General features: G+C 51.2%; 6 protein-coding genes across 6 annotated transcripts; 5 read left to right on the top strand and 1 right to left on the bottom strand.

Annotated features, from left to right (window-relative positions):
- Window positions 1–2,423: 2,423 nt before the first annotated feature.
- Window positions 2,424–4,517, top strand: KVR01_002915 (pre-rRNA-processing protein ESF1; the record flags this gene model as incomplete). Its single annotated transcript, XM_044781340.1, has 1 exon — window positions 2,424–4,517. The coding sequence occupies one exon, from the start codon at window positions 2,424–2,426 to the stop codon at window positions 4,515–4,517; it is 2,094 nt and encodes a 697-aa protein (XP_044647930.1).
- A 311-nt stretch (window positions 4,518–4,828) lies between these two features.
- Window positions 4,829–5,613, top strand: KVR01_003712 (uncharacterized protein; the record flags this gene model as incomplete). Its single annotated transcript, XM_044789959.1, has 3 exons — window positions 4,829–4,963; window positions 5,119–5,266; window positions 5,360–5,613. 3 exons carry the CDS (start codon window positions 4,829–4,831, stop codon window positions 5,611–5,613), a joined length of 537 nt encoding a protein of 178 aa, XP_044648727.1.
- An 89-nt stretch (window positions 5,614–5,702) lies between these two features.
- Window positions 5,703–8,253, bottom strand: KVR01_003453 (uncharacterized protein; the record flags this gene model as incomplete). Its single annotated transcript, XM_044784375.1, has 4 exons — window positions 7,728–8,253; window positions 7,138–7,615; window positions 6,654–7,052; window positions 5,703–6,600 (listed from the first exon to the last, which is right to left on the bottom strand). Exons 1-4 carry the CDS (start codon window positions 8,065–8,067, stop codon window positions 5,703–5,705), a joined length of 2,115 nt encoding a protein of 704 aa, XP_044648468.1. The 5' UTR covers window positions 8,068–8,253.
- Window positions 8,254–10,592: 2,339 nt separating this feature from the next.
- KVR01_003800 (uncharacterized protein) lies at window positions 10,593–12,626 on the top strand (the record flags this gene model as incomplete). The annotated part of the gene is made up of 2 exons (XM_044786699.1): window positions 10,593–11,841; window positions 11,902–12,626. 2 exons carry the CDS (start codon window positions 10,593–10,595, stop codon window positions 12,624–12,626), a joined length of 1,974 nt encoding a protein of 657 aa, XP_044648815.1.
- An 880-nt stretch (window positions 12,627–13,506) lies between these two features.
- Window positions 13,507–14,121, top strand: KVR01_003963 (uncharacterized protein; the record flags this gene model as incomplete). Its single annotated transcript, XM_044791659.1, has 4 exons — window positions 13,507–13,664; window positions 13,737–13,813; window positions 13,883–13,998; window positions 14,071–14,121. The coding sequence occupies 4 exons, from the start codon at window positions 13,507–13,509 to the stop codon at window positions 14,119–14,121; spliced, it is 402 nt and encodes a 133-aa protein (XP_044648978.1).
- Window positions 14,122–15,181: 1,060 nt separating this feature from the next.
- On the top strand, window positions 15,182–16,204 carry KVR01_003869 (uncharacterized protein). Its single transcript, XM_044790192.1, has one exon. The coding sequence runs from the start codon at window positions 15,413–15,415 to the stop codon at window positions 16,046–16,048; it is 636 nt and encodes a 211-aa protein (XP_044648884.1). The 5' UTR covers window positions 15,182–15,412; the 3' UTR covers window positions 16,049–16,204.
- The last annotated feature ends 1,670 nt before the right edge of the window (window positions 16,205–17,874 follow it).

The raw sequence follows: 17,874 nt of genomic DNA on the forward strand, positions 1-17,874 counted from the left end.
ACCTTGGAATTGCCGCCCATGCAAGCCTCAGGCGGAAGACAGTTCCATCTAGTCCGTGAGAATAATATATTGCGCGATATTGTTGCCCTTCGCCCCGTTTGCTCACGGTCTACGGTGTTGTCATATGTGGTGCTGATTTTGGGTACCTGGTGAGCAACGGCCCCACAGCCATCTCGATGACAGCAGCTGCGACCAAGAAAAAGGCCATCGCGGGCCGTGACACCGGGCTCGCATCAGCAACAGCAAGGTCTTCATATCCCTCCTCAGGTTCGCCGAGACATGTCCCACAAGCCTGGTCGGTCGTTGGGAAACAGACGCTTTCATGGATTCAGTCACGGATGATTGCACTCCGGGCCCCCTCGGCCGAGGTAAGATTGTGGCTTTTCCATGTTCTCGCGTCTTGTAAGCGTTGGGGCGCAGGAGCTAGAATCCGGGTTTAATTTGGATAAAGAGCAAATTGATAGGAACCTGCCTTATCAGCGCGTATGATAAGCGAATAATACATTTCATCCCGTGCTTCCAAGGTTACTTCACACGACATCATCGTACGGCACAGCTAGATGACTCGACGAGTCGGGATTTACAGGCCCAAACCATATTGCAGACATACTACCTCTAAACGCGCATAGGCGCATGAGGCGAGGACTTAGTCATCTTCTTCACAGGCCTAAATTTAAGCTTAATCAGGGCCGTGACCAGGGCAATCAAGCAGTGGAGTGTTTCAATCTAGAGCATTCGCACCCATGCCGGCATTCAGCACCTCATGATATCGGTTCCACATTGCCACAATTCAACCGGATGCCGGCAGAGAGTTGAATTGTGTGGGAGTATCGTCGAGATGTTTCAGAACCATAGTGCCTTTTTGCCACGATGCTTGTGAACGGTGTTAGATCTAAGGGCGAGGGAGCGATTCGAGACAGGGACATAATCCTGGCTATTGGAATTCGGATAATACTCCCGAGGGCCCCTTGATGTATCAAGTGTCAATGAAAGTCTCTGTCGTGGTGCATCGGCACAAGCTAGGCACTCCTCGCTAGGCTCCGAAGCGGTTGTGGGTTCCGCTAGTGGCCGGTGCGATCTTGTTCGTGTCGTGTAAAGTCTGCGCTTTGGCAGACTGGTTACGTAGATGTCAGCCTCGTTCTTTTCGTAAGGCTCTGCGTCACCCTAGCTAGTAAAGAGCATCCTTTAGGGGTTCATACATCTACATTCACCTATATACTAGGCTTAAAGTATTTTATATAGTTTTTACTTTCTAAAAGAATTTATTTATAATATAAGTTTAAAGTTTTAAATATTTAATTTATTTTATAAACTTAAAATAATAATAAAATAATAATATTAAAATTAAAATAATATTTATTTTAAAAAATAAATAATTTAATTTATTTTTTATAAATTATTAAATTATTAAATTATTAAATTATTAAATTATTAAATTATTAAATTATTAAATTATTAAATTATTAAATTATTAAATTATTAAATTATTAAATTATTAAATTATTAAATTATTAAATTATTAAATTATTAAATTATTAAATTATTAAATTATTAAATTATTAAATTATTAAATTATTAAATTATTAAATTATTAAATTATTAAATTATTAAATTATTAAATTATTAAATTATTAAATTATTAAATTATTAAATTATTAAATTATTAAATTATTAAATTATTAAATTATTAAATTATTAAATTATTAAATTATTAAATTATTAAATTATTAAATTATTAAATTATTAAATTATTAAATTATTAAATTATTAAATTATTAAATTATTAAATTATTAAATTATTAAATTATTAAATTATTAAATTATTAAATTATTAAATTATTAAATTATTAAATTATTAAATTATTAAATTATTAAATTATTAAATTATTAAATTATTAAACTATTAAATTATAAATTTTATATTACTTTATTAAATAATTTTAATTTTAAAATTATTTTAAATATTTTAATTAAAAGTAATTATATAATTAAATTAATAATTAAATATTATTTAATATTTAAAAATAAACTTTAATATTAAAATATTATTTAAACTTTATAATATAAGAGCTTAAAGTTTATATTAAATAAGGTAGATTTTATAAATACTTAAGTAGGTTACTTAAGGAAAAAGAGAAGAAAGGTAGGTTGCCCCTTAGGCCTTAGGGTGAGGTGACGGTATGGCAGCCTTATCGATAAGAAGACCTGCAGGGACCCCTGCGACCCCTAACCCCTGCCCCTTACTAGCACCCACGAGCACATCCAATACTAGGGGGAAAGTGGTCTGTGCATCTCACCGCTTTCCCTTTTCTCAACCCAAGAAACTTGAGTGGGCAGAACTCTAAAAGTTTCCAAAAAGCTGTGCCTAGTGATGGATAGCGATGCCTCCGACACCTGCCCATCAACTTGAGAAAAATCTCGTGATGTCTTCCAAATCGTCCAAGAAGCGCGATGGCGCTTCATCGTCTAAAATCAATGATACGCGTTTCGCCAGCTTCGAGACTGACCCTCGATATGCCCTCCCCTCCAAGAAGAAATCCAAGACAACTATCGATAAACGATTCTCGCGCATGCTGAAGGATGACGAATTCACCGCTGTCTCTAGAGTCGACAAGTACGGACGAAAAATCAAGTCCGATTCCAAGAAGAAGGCGCTGCAGCGATTGTATCAGGATCAAGACGAGGATGAAGATATCGAAGTCGAAGACGATGACATTGTCCAGCGGGAGCTGGAGAAGGCTGAGGCGAAATATGATCCGGCGAGAGGAGGCGGCTTCTCTTCCTCGGAATCTGATACAGAATCTGACGAGGAGTCCACCGACGAGGACGACGAACACGTGCACGAAGAGGCAGGCAAAGCACCCGATATGCAGAAGTACCGAACGCAGCAGTCAGAAGTGGAGACCGGAGAAGTAACGAACCGCATCGCTATCGTCAACATGGACTGGGACAACATCAAATCGGTTGACCTGATGGCTTTGTGTAAGAGTTTTGTGCCCATAAGTGGGCGCATAGAGAAGGTCTCCATTTACCCATCGGAATTCGGCAAGGAGAGAATGCAGCGAGAGGAGCTGGAGGGCCCACCGAAGGAGATTTTTAAGAAGGACAAGGCCAACCACGATTCAGACGAGTCCGAGTCCGAAGATGATGAGGGGTCAGAGGACGAGAGCGACCCAGCCGACGACAGTGACGAGGAGGCCAAGCGCGATCTTCTGAAAGAGGGCAACGATGAGGACTTCGACAGTGATGCGTTGCGGACATATCAGCTCGACAGGTTACGGTACTACTATGCAGTCATGGTCTGCTCAGACAAGAATACGGCACAGAAAATTTACGAAGCGACGGACGGCTCTGAATATCTCTCGTCCTCGAATTTCTTGGATCTGAGGTTCATACCCGATGATGTCACTTTTGACGACGAGCCTCGAGATGAATGCGACACAGTCCCCAACGATTACAAGCCAGTCGAGTTCGTGACCGACGCTCTCCAACACTCAAAGGTCAAACTCACATGGGACGTGGATCCCGAGGAAGTTAAACGCAAGGAGTCCATCAAAACTGCCTTCAGTGGAAGCAAGAACGATATCGCAGAGAATGACCTGCGAGCCTATCTGGCAAGCGATAGCGAGGAGGAAGAAGACGAAGACGAAGACGCCACGGAAAAGGCTACAGCCGAGCCAAAGCTCAGCAAGAAGGAGTTGGCCCGCAAGAAGATGCGGGAAGCTCTCGGCCTAAGCGATGACGCAGGCAAAGCTTCTGACAGTGGTCCTGTAGGAGACATGGAGATTACATTCACCCCGGCATTAACAGAAAGCTCCGGTGCAAAGGACCCGGAGACCGAAACCACCGCCGAAAAGTACATCCGCAAGGAGCGTGAGCGGAAGGCCCGGAGGAAAGAGCGAGCCGCCGCGACCCGGGGAGAGGATACCAACAAGGATGCGACAAACGGGCCAGAGGAGGACCTTGGATTCGACGATCCCTTCTTCACCATTGAGGAGCCCAAACCGGCCTCAAAAGCCCAGCTACACAAGGAAGAGCGCCGTAAGAAGAGGGAGGCCAGGGAGGCCGAGGAGAAGAAGAGCGCTGTTGACAGGGCGCAGCTGGAACTGCTCATGGAGGATAATCACGACGAGGAGACAGGCCAACTGAAGCATTTCAACATGGATGAGATCATCAAGGCCGAGAAGAAGAAGAACAAGAAGAAAGCCAAGACAGGCAAGAAGGATACTGTTGACGCAGGAGGACTACAGGAGAATTTCAAGATCAACGCGGGTGATGATCGTTTCAAGGCCCTATTTGAGGAGCACGAATTTGCTATCGACCCGTCCGACCCCAAGTTCAAAGCCGCATCTGGTATGAAGCAACTTGTAGAGGAGGGCAGAAAGAAACGAAAACATGGGGCTGGTTCTGATGGCCCTGAGGAGCCAAGGCAGAAGAAGCCCAAAAAAGTCAGATCTGGCCAGGACTTGGACAGCCTGGTCACGTCACTGAAGAAGAAGGCTGGGGTTAAGAAATAGATGCAGTGGAAAGGCAGATACCCAATCAACACATAACACCAATGATTGATTCACCTTGCCTTTTTTTTTACCGGTCGAGGGCTCCACTTGGCAGCCAGGAGTGGCTGACAGGTGACACTTCCTCGGGTTACACCGCAGGCCGTGCTGCAAGAGGCCCATCAGTGGGTGCCTAGTAGAGCCTCATGGAAATCTCACTCCCCTCATTTTTTACATATTCTTCCTCCCAGTCTTCAACCAGTCCTACTCCATAAGGCTTCCTGCGGACGATACACCGAATCTTGTCATATCACCAACCACCAACCATCTCTCCCATGACTTTGGCCCGGGCAGTTGTAGAGGTGGGCACCAAAGCAGTCAAAGGGGCTGCCCTGCCCAAGTCCCAACGAGCCACTATAATTACCACAATGGATAAAGGGCAAGAGTCGTCCAAGGGCGTTGTCTCGCAGGCAAGTTCTCACGTACTATTTCCCAACACCCATCCTCCAAAACAAGAACACGGCTCCATAGGGGCAAATACCGACAGGAGACCTGGCTGCCTGGGACGTGGGGCACACACCAAGCAAGACACTGGGCTGACTCAACTGGCTGACGTCGATCATAGGCCACCGACTGGGTCTCGGCCAACCCTGGAGCCGCTGCTTGCCTTGCTGTCGGTGCTGCGGTTGGTGTGCCTCTTGTAGTGGCCCCAATGGCCGTAGCGGGGCCCGTTCTGGCCGCTGCTGGTTTCGGCTCTGCTGGTATCGTCGGGGGTAAGCAAATTTGTCCCCCCAAAAACTGCGTCTCCCTTTCTTCGGGCCATCCGTCATGCTTTATTGCTCACAGGGACGTCTATTGCCATTTAGGTTCTGCCGCCGCCGGAGCAATGGGCTCAGGGGTTGCCGCAGGGAGTGCCTTTGCTACGTTGCAAAGCGCAGCGATGGGCGGCTACGGCGTTGCGGCGGTCACGGGCGTTGTGCAAAGCGCTGGTGTCGCTGTTGCCGGCGCCTCGGGTGGCTTGGCCACTTGGATTCAGAGGAAGAAATCCAAGGAGGAGGAGGAGGAGGAGACTGCTAGTTCTGAGAATTCGGAAGATGAAGCCGTTAAGACGAAGCTTTAGTAAGTTGGAGTGCTCAGCAACATTAGGCATTCCGGCCTAGTGCAATATCATTATGGCAATGCCTGGTTTCTACAGTATTATCTATATATTTACAGTGTAATCCTGACTGTCTTGGCAACGCTCGGAACACCGCTAGCAGACAAAGCAAACAAGTAGTAAAACCCAGGTATCAGGATCCCGCTGTCAGCAGGAAGGGTGGCCGTGTACGAATTTCCACGGATTTCCACGCTCGTCAGCGGCACACGCCTCTGGTCACTGTTGACGCTGTGCGTGACACTTCCAATGCGGACCAGAACCAGCTTCGAATTGGCCATGTTGACCGAAGCGGTGAGCTTCGCCCCGACCTTGACCACGGTGGCACTGACGGACGAGATCACAGGCCGTGCGGCGGCCGTGCCGTCGGCCTTGAACAGGTACGGCGGGCTGAAGATCTGGCCGTCCTTGTGGTCAACCACCTTGTTGCAGTTCGCTGAGCTTGCGCCCGGCTGACCGACATAGCACAAGCCTCCACCGCCGGTGAAGACGGTGCCGTCTGGGAGCAGCAGGCTCACCGAGTGATAGTTCCGCGGGACGGCCTCCGCGGCGAGTGTCTTCCAGGTCTTGGTGGCGGGGTTGAATATCTCAGCCTGGAGAATACCATCTGTGTCAGTAAAGACAAGCGAGCGCCTCTGTCCTCCCGTCACTAGGACCTGGCCGTCCGGAAGGACAACTGCATTGGCGAAGCCGCGCGGGTAGGCCATATCGGCGACGCGTTCAACCGATGCCGGCTGGTTGGGGTTGTTGATCGTGGTGACGTGAGCCCGATTTGTTGCGTCTGAGTCTGTGTAATCAGGCGAACCGCCGGCTGATAAAATCTTGCCAGGCTCATACATGGCCCATACGCCGCACATCGCGTCATCTGAATCTCGTGTGCCGGCTGCGGCTTGAGAGCCTGTGCCAGCCGTACCGTACCAGTTCTGAGCCTTGCTAGGCCCTGCCTGGAACACCCTATGAAACCTGTTAGCTCTGAAAGGCTGAGAAACTGGAAGTGCACAGCTCACGATCCGTTTTTCCAGCCTACAAGCCATCCATGGTTGTCCTCCCTCCAGATGCCCTCGTGGTCGACCGTCAGCATCGGCCCAACCTTGGCGCCTGGGAGAGCAGTCCACTTGTTGGTGGCAGGATCGTAGAGCTCTCCGTCTTTACCAACAACGGGTGGGGAATAAGCTCCGCCAATGGTAAACACTTTTCCGTCCGACAGGGTTGCAGACGTCTGGTAGCCCCGTGGGGTGACCATGTTCGGGCCCTTGGTGAAGGCGTTGGTAGCAGGATCATAGAAGCTGGTCACTTCGGCATTACTACCTCCCGTAATCACGAGACGCCCGTCTGCCAGACTGCTCATGCCGGGGCAGAACATGTCGTGACCTGTGTTTGCCACCGTCCGGGCTGAGACCGCACCACTTTGAGCAGTGAAGTTAGCAAATTGGAAAGGTCGGGAGTAGCAGCTCTCGGGGACAGAGGCACCCAGGTGATCTTTGTACTCACGTCTTGAAGTTATAGTCGGCGAATTGGGTCTGACCGCCAGCACCCCCGAAAGCATCACTCCCCCAGCTGCTGAATACCAGCAGCCTTGAAGATTCAGGCATCGCAGGGACGATATAGGCCGCAACAGGGATGACAGGGAAGCGGACAAGATCCGACCATGAGCCCGAAGTCGCGGGGGCGGCCGCAACATCCTGGCGAATGACATCAAAGCGCTTGTTGGTCGACCAGATCAGGGTGTTGGTCGCGGGGTCAGCTTTGATATGGCAGACCAGGGCCACGTTGTCGAAGACAGCCCTCTGACACCCGTTAGTTGTGGCACATCGCTGCGCGCAGTCCTGCGTGCTGGCGACGTTGTTGATCATCTGGGCGCTGGCACCCCGAACGTCAGTGTCTGGGCAGATCTTGTAGCTCTTTCCACTATTCGTATAGGTTGTCTCCGTGAAGGGGCAGCGAGCGACATTGGTCTGCTCAGGCAGGTCTGAGTGTGACGTTAGTCCTGAAATGTATACTGAAGTTTGGCGCATCTCAGAGCATCCAAAACCATGAAAAACGGAGGACTGTGACAGAAGAAAAGTGATAGTATAGCTTACTGTTGTTCAGATACACAACGGTGAACTGGTTGTTCTGGACCCAGTTCAAGGCATTTGGCCCATTGTTCTTAATGTGGCACACCTTGTTTTGGTTGTCGTAAACAGCCTTCAGGCAATTCCCTCTAACATCGCAGGCCTGGGCACATGCCGTGACTGTGGCGGTGTTGGCCAACATCTCGTCTGAAGGACCGACATAGTCTGTAGCTGCACATATCGCGTACTTGGCACCACCTGGACCTGTGTAGGTAGTAGGCGTTGTGGGGCATTGCGTGATAGCAGTCGCGAAATGTGACAGAGACCAAAAAGCAACCGCTACCTTGAGAATGGATAAGGAGCCCATGACGGTTTTGAACGAGTGAGTGAGCAAGTGAGTGAGCGAGTGTAGGGAGATACTGGCGAGAAGAGAGCACGCCTGGATGATACAACAATTCCCCCTTCGCCTCGAGGATGAAAAAGCAGATTGAATATAAGCATATATCTGACGAGGGATTCCTGGGGCCCGCCCAATTTATACGCAGGCACCATATTGAGTGCACATGTGTGGTAGGACCACGATGCCGGAGAACAGGAGTCAGCGATGCCTAGATACCTAGGCATGCAGTCATCGAATAGTCTATCAGTAGCAAGAAGGGTAACTAGGAACCGGTGAAGGAAACCAAGACGCCTGAGCAAAATTGCAAGCTTGGATACGAAAGGAACTAGTATCGATTTACAAGCCTGGATACCTCTCTCCTACTTACCCGGCCCCCTTGAGTGCTCCTCACGACGGCAGCACCGTTCACAAAATACAGATGGCCCAGCCAGACGGTTCTGTTCCTGGGCCACCCACGCGGTGGCATCTTAGCCCATCGCAAATGACGCCGTCGTGGCTATTTTAGAAGATTGAGCGTGCTAGTTACCAGCCGCAAAGCTAGAGAAGGTTCTGCGGATGCGATCTACCTCTACGGTGTCTAGTGGCTCGTGTGCCGGTCGTCGACCGAGCGGCCAAGACGCGGTCCGGCAGCAAAAGCCTCGTGATCAAGCGTGTAGTTGACCACGGGCCCTCGGGTAGTGGCCAAGAGATGGTCTGTTAGTACCTAGGTATGGTCGGATGTCGGCAGGCGTGTTCATTGGACCAGAAGGACCCAATGGACCGCCGGCGTCCAGGCCTTAGAAGTGCATTTGGCGTGTATCTGCCCACGAGTGAGCTAGGCGACGGGGCTAGACAAACTGGACCAACACTCAGCTGCCCATACTAGTAAATCCTGCTTCAGCCGCTATTAGTCTTGGTAAAATAGAGGAATACTTGCATCCCCCGTCACCGACCTTCTTGGATGGTTTTACTTCTTTCTGTCCAGGCTCACTTGAGATTGCACCCCATATTCCCAGATGGCGGGTGGGATCTTCAGCCACGAAATTGCAGACCCGAAGATGCCAAGTCGTGGGAAGACGCAGGAATGGTGGGATTGCTTACAATGTGCATATGCGCCCGTTTTGAGGTGCCTGGCCTCGAGATATGTCGACCGATTGGAAATAAACTTGGAAGCATGGGCGCATGCCACATGTGCACTGTATCGAATGGACGTCACCACAAAAATATGTTTTGTGAAGCACGTCCCGATCGCATCGGTTTGTAGACATGCGCAGGTGCGACTATACGTCCGTACACGGGCACCCCTTTACCGCCCTGGTCGCTTAGTAACTCGACCTCTTGATGTCCGGGGTTCTAGGGACTTCTTTCAACCTCCTTAGCCATCTACAACTACAGCATTAGTCTATTTTCTGTGAACAAGTTTCGTGCAACATGACTTTTCCAACACCGTATCATGGCCGCATGTTGTCTGAAGCTACGTTTTGTATGTGACGCGACCTCACCATTCAATGTTCTTTTTATTTTAAGTTCAGTACCGGCAGGATGTGGTCAGGGTACTTAGCGGGTGACCTATTAGAAAGTATAGTTTATTTAAGTACAAATGGTTACTTTTAGTTTAACAGGAGGATTACTAGGCGCCACCTAGGTATGATTAAAAACTGTAAGTTATGGTTCAAACCCATTATAATGGTAGAAATGTGCCCTGTGGTAGTTGTAATTCTCAACCATGCATTCTAGTAATCCTCCTGTTGAGTGCGAAGTAATCGTTAATTGATGGTGGAGAACCGTAATTCTCACTTGACCATTGCATTTTCTAGGGCCAGTCTTGGCTGACACCAAGCTCCTCTTGCTTTTGGGTTTGACTTTGAACAAGTCAGTATGCGTATTCTGTCGCCAATCTGCCTCAGAGGCTTCGCCAGCATTAATAACAGTCAGTTGTGGTCATTTGTGTGACGTTGTGACGTGAGACAGTCGTGGCCCTGTTGTTGGGCACCCCTGCCAAGTTATCGTCATCTGGTGTGCCCAGCCAGCCAGCCAGCCCAGAGCCTGCTGGAGCCAGCGGCGGAAATGAGACGGCAGCTGGACGGGCAATCTGCTGGCTTTCCCCAGGACGGGCCCATGACGTATGACGTCACCTCCCGAGCGCTCTGGGCCTTCTGGCCCTGTGCCTGGCAAGACTGTAACCGTAGCGTCCAGATTGACTGACAGGCTTCTAGTGCAGACTAGTTGACTACCTAGACCAGCAGACCAGATACTGCTCGGTGCTGTGGTATCTATCGCCAACCCGCGGTTTGTTCTTGGCTCTTCTGCATCGCCCCGGCTGCCCGGGACCCCGACTCAAAACTCAAACAACGACTGAATCCCGCCCGCAGCCCGCAGCCCGCAGCATCCGATGCTCTTTTGAAAGCGAGGCACCTCCCCAGACGCCTTGAGCAGCCGTCTTATCTCTTCGCAGCCACTCAGCCCGGCACCACTGCGACTGACTGCGCCAGGCCTGCCAGCTCCACGTCGCCATGGGCCGCAAACCACCACCCCGACAAGTCGACGGCGCCGCACAGGATGAGAATCCATATTTCGACCCCCGCGTCACTCACCGTGCCTCCGACCTGGCCCCTTCCAGGAGCGCTCCCCAGTCTCATTATGCTCCAGCACCCTCCACCGGCCCCAACACGCCCACGCGTGAGCTCCCTCCCCCGGTCACGAGGCCGCCGCCCTCCCACCCCCGTGGCAGTGCCGTAGGCCGACAACAGTCGTCCATCGGCCTCAGGAGACTCCGCGCCCCATCGCTGCCTTCTGGTACAGCTCCCGCTGCCACAGACTGGGAGCCCGCCCGTGCGCGCTCGCCCGCACCCGCAAACCATCACCGCAATGACCACTCGCCGGACAATGGCGGCCGCAGACGCTCCAGCTCTGATCCCCAGCGCCCAACCTGGCTCACCGATCCCACCCGGAGTGGCCACCCCGCCAAAAGCCGCGTGCGTCACTTGCCTTCGGTCCCTGAACTGTCAGAGTCTGGACCGCCCGCCGGCCGTGCCGCCAGTCGAAAGGGCTCAATGTTTTTCCGGCCGTGGAGGCATCACCAGCACGAGAAACAGCAGCCTCAGCCAGAACAAGAAGCCGAGTATGACACCAGGATCGTCGACCTCCTGGACGTCCTCGACCCCGAGGTCTCCACCCTGACCTCCATCACTAATGTTCAGAACTCCTTGTTCATACCCTCGCTCGGCCGATGGGTCAACCGACGACCAACCTACGACGTCTCCAGCATCCGTGGCCCCGCCGCCGGCAGATCACGGGAGGACCTCCCGGAACACCAGCCTGTTGTTGCCCAGGCAGACGAGCGCTCCGAGTCTGGTCGCGCCTACAGCATCTCATCCAACCTCGACGACACCCACTATGCCGTCCTCCCCCACGGCCAGTCCCTCGAGGGGTGGAGCCAGGAGGAGGTCGCCATGCTGAACGACCATGTCAGGCACATGCTGCATTCGCGGCGGTCAAAGTTCAAACGTGGCTTAAAGGGCTTTGGCAGATATGTCAGTCGGCCCCTGGGCTTTTTCGTCACCCTCTACGCCACACTCATCACCTTGTTTGGGCTCGCATGGGTTCTCTTCCTCATCGGCTGGATCTCCATCGGATCCAAGCAGAACTACCTCATCAACATCATTGATTACACCCTTGTTGCCCTCTTTGCCATCATGGGCGACGGCCTGGCACCCTTCCGTGCGGTAGATACCTATCACATGATCTACATCGCACATTACCGTAAGCATTGTCTGTGTGGGATCCCTCTCGAACTAACCTATCGTGACTAACGCACTACAGACCGCATGAGCTTGAAGATACGGAAGCAGCTGCTTCTCCCGAAGCTTCGCGACCCCAATGACCTGCCCACCGAGCCGGTCATCCCGGACGTCGAAGCTGCCGCCGCAAACAGCGATCTGCCCGAGGTGGAGCCTGGCGACGACTTTGCTGTTCTCTCGCCAAAGCAGCAGGAGACGCTGGTGCATCACCAGACAAAGTACGCCAAGTCACACACGTTCTACAAACCACACGAGACAGAAACCCACTACGCATTCCCGCTCAACTTCATGATCACCATCACGTGCCTCCTCGACCTCCACAGCTGCCTCCAGATCTCGCTCGGGGCCACCACCTACGGCATCAAGCCAGAGTCGCGCCCGTTCGCCCTGACGACGGTCATCCTCTGCTGTTCTATCACGGTCAATGCGACCGCTGGTCTGCTCATCTGGATCGGGGATCGCCAGACGCGGAAGAAGGATGTGATCGAGCGGATGACACGGCAGCAGATGACTGAGGAGGCCATGCACGAGGTACAGAAGAAGAAGAAGAAAGAGTTGGAGAAGGCCGCGAGGCCGTCCAGCGACGACAAGGGCAACGGAGACGGCGGGTGGAGGGAGAGCCTCAACCTCCCGCGGCTGAGCCTTGACCAGTTCAGGAACTCGCAGAAGAAGGGAGAAAGCTCAGCGTCTAGAGAAAAGGCTGAGAGCCCCCGCACTGAGGGTGCAGGATCTACTACGCGTGCCTAGAGGATCTTAGAAAAGGGGGCATTACCAGCATTACCAGCGGCGCTTTTGGCACAAGACTTTTCTATATCATTTTTAATAGCACACAACAAACAGCCTTGGAGATACCCGAAACAGCAGTCATTTTCAGAACCGAGCAACGATTGACAAGAAGTGACATTTGGCCGTGAGGAGCTTCCTGGTTTGGAATTAATCGATGGTCTTCAACATGAAACTGAAGACGTAAAGGCAACATCTTGGAGCTTCTCTAGTGACCAAGAGCCCACAGGTTGCGATGCTGGAGCCCGACGTTGGCAGCATTGAGGAGAGTGGTCCCACGAAACAGACTAAAAACCAAGGCGCTAGCAGACAATACCGGACTGACGGATAAGCAAGCCAACTAGACGCGTTGAGATGGTCGGCACAACCCCATTCCGAGCTAGCCCTGCGCGCCGGGCATCCCGGACATTAGCGGCATACCGAACCGGCCCAAACTCAACCGCCACGCGGGCTACGCCGGCACTTGCAGCAGGCTGTCCCACGCAAATCAACGGGACAACCGCGGACCGCCTGACAAAGGAATGGAGAAGGCATGTGGCGGAGAAGAAGCCAGCTAGGCATGCTAGGCAGCCACGCCGCCGGGTCAGGTCTTGGCATGGAGGAACTACAACGCTCTTGTCCGAAAACATCTTGGTGTGAAGTTGAGCGAGACATTGAGTGAGACACTGACCAGTGGGGTAATGGAACGTGCTTCTCTTGTCCAACATGGCTGAGGATAAATAGAAGACGCCTCTCACGTTGATATAACCTAGGTATTCTAAATACTAGCAACTACCCCGTCATCTCTATAGTTCCAACCCTGCCCCTGCCTACCACTGGCAATATTCGGATCTCCGTGGCCAAAATGATCGACCACACGCAGGTGTCCATAGCGGCGGCGGACCACAAGGCCCTTGTCGCCTTCTACGAGGCCGCGCTTAAGCCCCTCGGGTACAAGAAACTCATGGCCTTTGGGCCCAACGAGGAAGCCGTCGGCTTTGGGGACGGCCGTTTGGCGCACAGGTCGGTTGTGAATACTTTCAGACCACCTCCTTGTCCCTGTGAATGAACAAATCCACTGACCAGTCTGGACAGCCCAACGGCGACTGACTGGTGGGTCATGGCCTCGCCGACAACCCCCGGCAACTCACATCACGCGTTCCGCTGCAAAGGTCAGTCGTGGTGACCGGGAAGGGTGTGTGGGATCAGCAACTAATGGTTGTGTGGTCTCAAATGCGCAGATCGAGCATCTGTGGACGCCTTTTATAACGCAGCCATAGAAGCCGGGGCCAAAGACAACGGCAAGCCTGGCATTCGCGCTCACTACCACGCGAATTACTACGGTGCTTTTGTAATTGTCAGTCTATGGTGTCTTCAAATGTTGCAGCATGCTCCAGCGTTGCCGTTGCTGACCTCGGAAACCTGACAGGATCCTGCTGGCAATAACATCGAGGCTGTTTGCCATGAAATTGTCGAGTGATGGCGACTCATGACCTGGGCAGGCGCGTACTGGCGCCAATCTGTTACGGATTTGGCAGCTCGGCCTCCAAGTGTATGAAGACTGGCAGTTCAATGTGATCCCCAAGCTGTGGAACTTCAGATTTGAGAACACTGTCAAGGGATCTTCGGGACACATGTGTCAGACACGTAATTTGTCTGTCCTACAGCATTGTCATTGATGGATCACATGGCATGCACTACTTGTCAATTGCAAATATCTAGTGGACTTGGGTCAAACCTCGAGTTGATTTGAGTCTCCTAGAAGTTCACACACAGCCTTGAGGCCCACTTCGAAACCGTCGGGATGCTTGCCGAGAGGGACCCTGAGAAACCCCCGCAAAAAACGTCAACTGGTACCTACACTACATATCCGTACTTGGGATCCACAACCACCTGGGGGCTATTTATCTCGTGGGGTCGTGGGGCCGAGCGTCCTATTGTGTAAGTGACGTAGGCGGTCGCCATGTACTCCACTCAAGTGCTCCGTATGGCCTGCGACCGATCTGCCCGGTCCGGCGGCCCATATCAGCGGGAGGCCTTGTTTTGTTTCAGGCAGCGGTCTGCCGGCCCCAGCACAGACTGAGCAGCGGCCGGCTGCGAGATGGGCGGCCGAGGTTGGGGGACAATTGTCGAGGCCTCGGCAATGTGCCAGGCCCCTGGTGTAATAACTGAAGTAAGCAATGAAATATTAACTGCACCGCCTCGTGGCTCCTTCAGCGCCTACCGCATCGACTGCTCCGCGGGGGTGGGTAACAGAACCACACGACTGGAACACGGCAGGATTGCTAAGGCCATGACGATACTCCGTAGTGGCCCCCAAGTAGCAGGGGCGGGCCGGCCACCAGTCCCTAGCGCGGCAGCCAAGGCACTACCGACCCGAAAACAGGCCCAATTTTAGCATCTTTTGCAGGCTAGGCGTACTGTTGTATACGAGGACTGCCTTATGCACACACTTGCATGGGCTGCCCACGCCGCTCCTTCGTGTGTGACACTTGCAGCCCGTGTTCGCCTTCCCTCACACCACAATTTGAAGGTACAACGCCCAGCCCAGCCATTCTACATAATAACCATGCCCTGCTGCCCCTCCGTCCCCTCGGGCGCCTCGTGCGTGCCAGTGCAGTGCAACCTCGAGGCTTGAGCTTCGTCGGCCCACTTGGTCAAGTCTGTCTACTTGAGTATCTCAAGTAACTTGGAGATATCGTGTGTGCACATACACACAAAAGCCCCTACACACACACACACACACCGAACTGGACCCAGGTGCCGCAACGATGCCTTCGGTCCTCGTCACCCTCACACGTCGTGATGCGTCACCAAGCACCGGTACAGACACGGCTGCGAGCACAAGCACATCCACCACAGACCCAACCCGACCATGGATAATACTCGCAGCCGTAGCCGCCCTCTTGACGCTCGGCGCATGTACCGCATTGGTCGTCATCTCCTTGTCAAAACGACGCCTCCTCAAGCGACAACTCGACGAGAGTCGACGGCGGGACTCGGGCTTCGACTCGGGCCTCGACTCGGGCCGCGCCTGGGAGAAGCCAAGCAGGAAGCGCAAGATGACAGCAGAGGCCCTAGAGATGGAGGCAGAGTCAACCAGGACGGCAATCATCAGGAAATCACTGGCCGGCCGGACCGCATCCTTCGCCACTTCACACCGCTCCAGCATGGCAGAGAGGCCCGAGAGCGGCGACGGCGACGGCCCGAGGTACGACTGGAAGGACTTCGAGGCGGGCTTCTCCCGCCACAGCTCAGTCGCGTCCCTGAGGAGGTCCTCTTCGCCCATGCCCGAGCTGCCCGCGCCTACCCTCTCGCGCTCGTCGTCACCGAGTAGGAATCCTTTGCTCGTGGGGCGGGCGGAGCTTCCCCCACCGCTCGAGCAGCACCCTTGTTTGAGACAATGAGCCCGCCTGATTAGTAGTAAAGAGGCAGCTTGATATATCAACAGCAGCATTTCTCACGACTTTTAGGGGTTCCTTTACTCTACTAAGTCTAGTTATAATAAGTATATATATTTAGTCTTAATTTAATTAGCGGAATATAACCCTTAATAGCACCTACTAATATTTATATTAATTAATATTTATAAAGTAATATTTATTATTTATTATTTATTATATTATATATTATTAAACTTATTTTTAAATATTATTAATAATATATTATAAATTTTTAAAAAACTTATATTATAATATAATATATAAAAAAGATATTAAAGAATAAATAGAATAAATTAGATTATAAACTATTATAATTAATTAAATATACTTAAAGTAGTGTATTATAGCCTCTTAGAGCTATATTATAACTATTAGCCTTTATATATAATTCACTAGCTAGATTATACCACACTCTAAAGACTAAGATAGTTCTTACCCTAGCTTATTCCTCACACCCCAAACTCGCTTTGATTTTAATATATCCTAAATGTCCTGCTCTTAGCTTGGCATTCCTGATTTCTTGTGTGAGTTGCATTCGGTCTACTATGCTCCCCACTTAGCTTTAGTGGAATGGCCCCTTCATCTTTCTTTTTCCTTTCTGGAACCTAGAATGCCACCCTGGCCTGAAGGGCCTTACAAACAACCGGTGGAAATGCAGGGTACGTGTGACGGTACGGGCTTATATACTGCTGGGTCACCAATTACTTCGAATTGGTTATTATGGTCTTTTGGCCGAGCGGTCTATTACGCCAGCAGTTAATAGGTAAGCCGTCTCAGTATGTACCCTAGGGTAAGTATTGATGACCGACTGCCAGCATACCAATCACCACTACAATATGGTGGAATTACTACCTGATGCAGCTGTGCTGCCGGCTTTATGATTGACAATGTCTGCTAGACCTCACTGGCAGCCTCTGAATGACATCTGGACTGATGCTGCATGTGGTGCTTTTGTTCCATTCTCATTCACCTCATACTAGTCATACAAGATGTTGTTTCCCAAGGAAGGGAGTGATTCAAGCATAGGTGCTAAAACATGTACACAATTATGCGCAGATCATTTGTATTCTTTGAGTTCTTCGATTAGGCCGGAACAATAAAACCTGTGATGGGATGGAAGAGAACAGGTTGTATGCTACAACCTGGAGCCTAATCAGGGCCTCGGGGTGGCTTAGGAAGCCGCTCTTAATTAACAGGCCCATATTCGCTCGGGACTTCCCACCTCTTCTTCATCCACTTAAGCCTTCTATCATAGCCTTCCTCGGTGCGGTCATCATAGTCATTCAGTATCCAGCGCTGGCACCTAGGCGGCCAATAGCGTTCGAAGGTGGTGGCTGGGCATTTGGGCGGTGGTGTCTTTCTGATCACCATCCGGTCGTCTAAACACAATAGAATGGCTGAACCAATCAGTGTAATTTGCCAAACAGGAGTGTCGTCCGAAACCTTTGATACCATGTAGTCCCAGGATGCAAGTCATTGGACTGTACGGTCTGTACCCCAATCCAGGTGAGCTGGCTGTGGGCCTCCATCATACGGTCCAGTAAATCCATGCGGACCTTAGGGTTAATGTTCTCTACTTCCCCATTCTCTATAGTATCACCGTGGATGAATTGCTGTAGAATTAACCGGACCTCACGGCAGGCTACCAAGCGGCCCTCGGCATCATAAAGAAGCCGTTCTAGAAACCAGCAGCCTTGAAATCTTGGTGTATACTTTCCGTCCAGCTTCTTCTCTTTGATCCTCACACAGGCAGCGGCCTCGGAGGAGTGATACAGCTCAGAGAAGTATGT

This window comes from Diaporthe batatas (assembly GCF_019321695.1).
Source record: "Diaporthe batatas strain CRI 302-4 chromosome Unknown Contig00003, whole genome shotgun sequence".
Taxonomy (NCBI): domain Eukaryota; kingdom Fungi; phylum Ascomycota; class Sordariomycetes; order Diaporthales; family Diaporthaceae; genus Diaporthe; species Diaporthe batatas.

Coding starts and splice junctions, on each gene's coding strand:
- KVR01_003869 (XM_044790192.1), top strand. CDS start 15,413: ATGCCTTCGGTCCTCGTCACCCTCACACGTCGTGATGCGTCACCAAGC.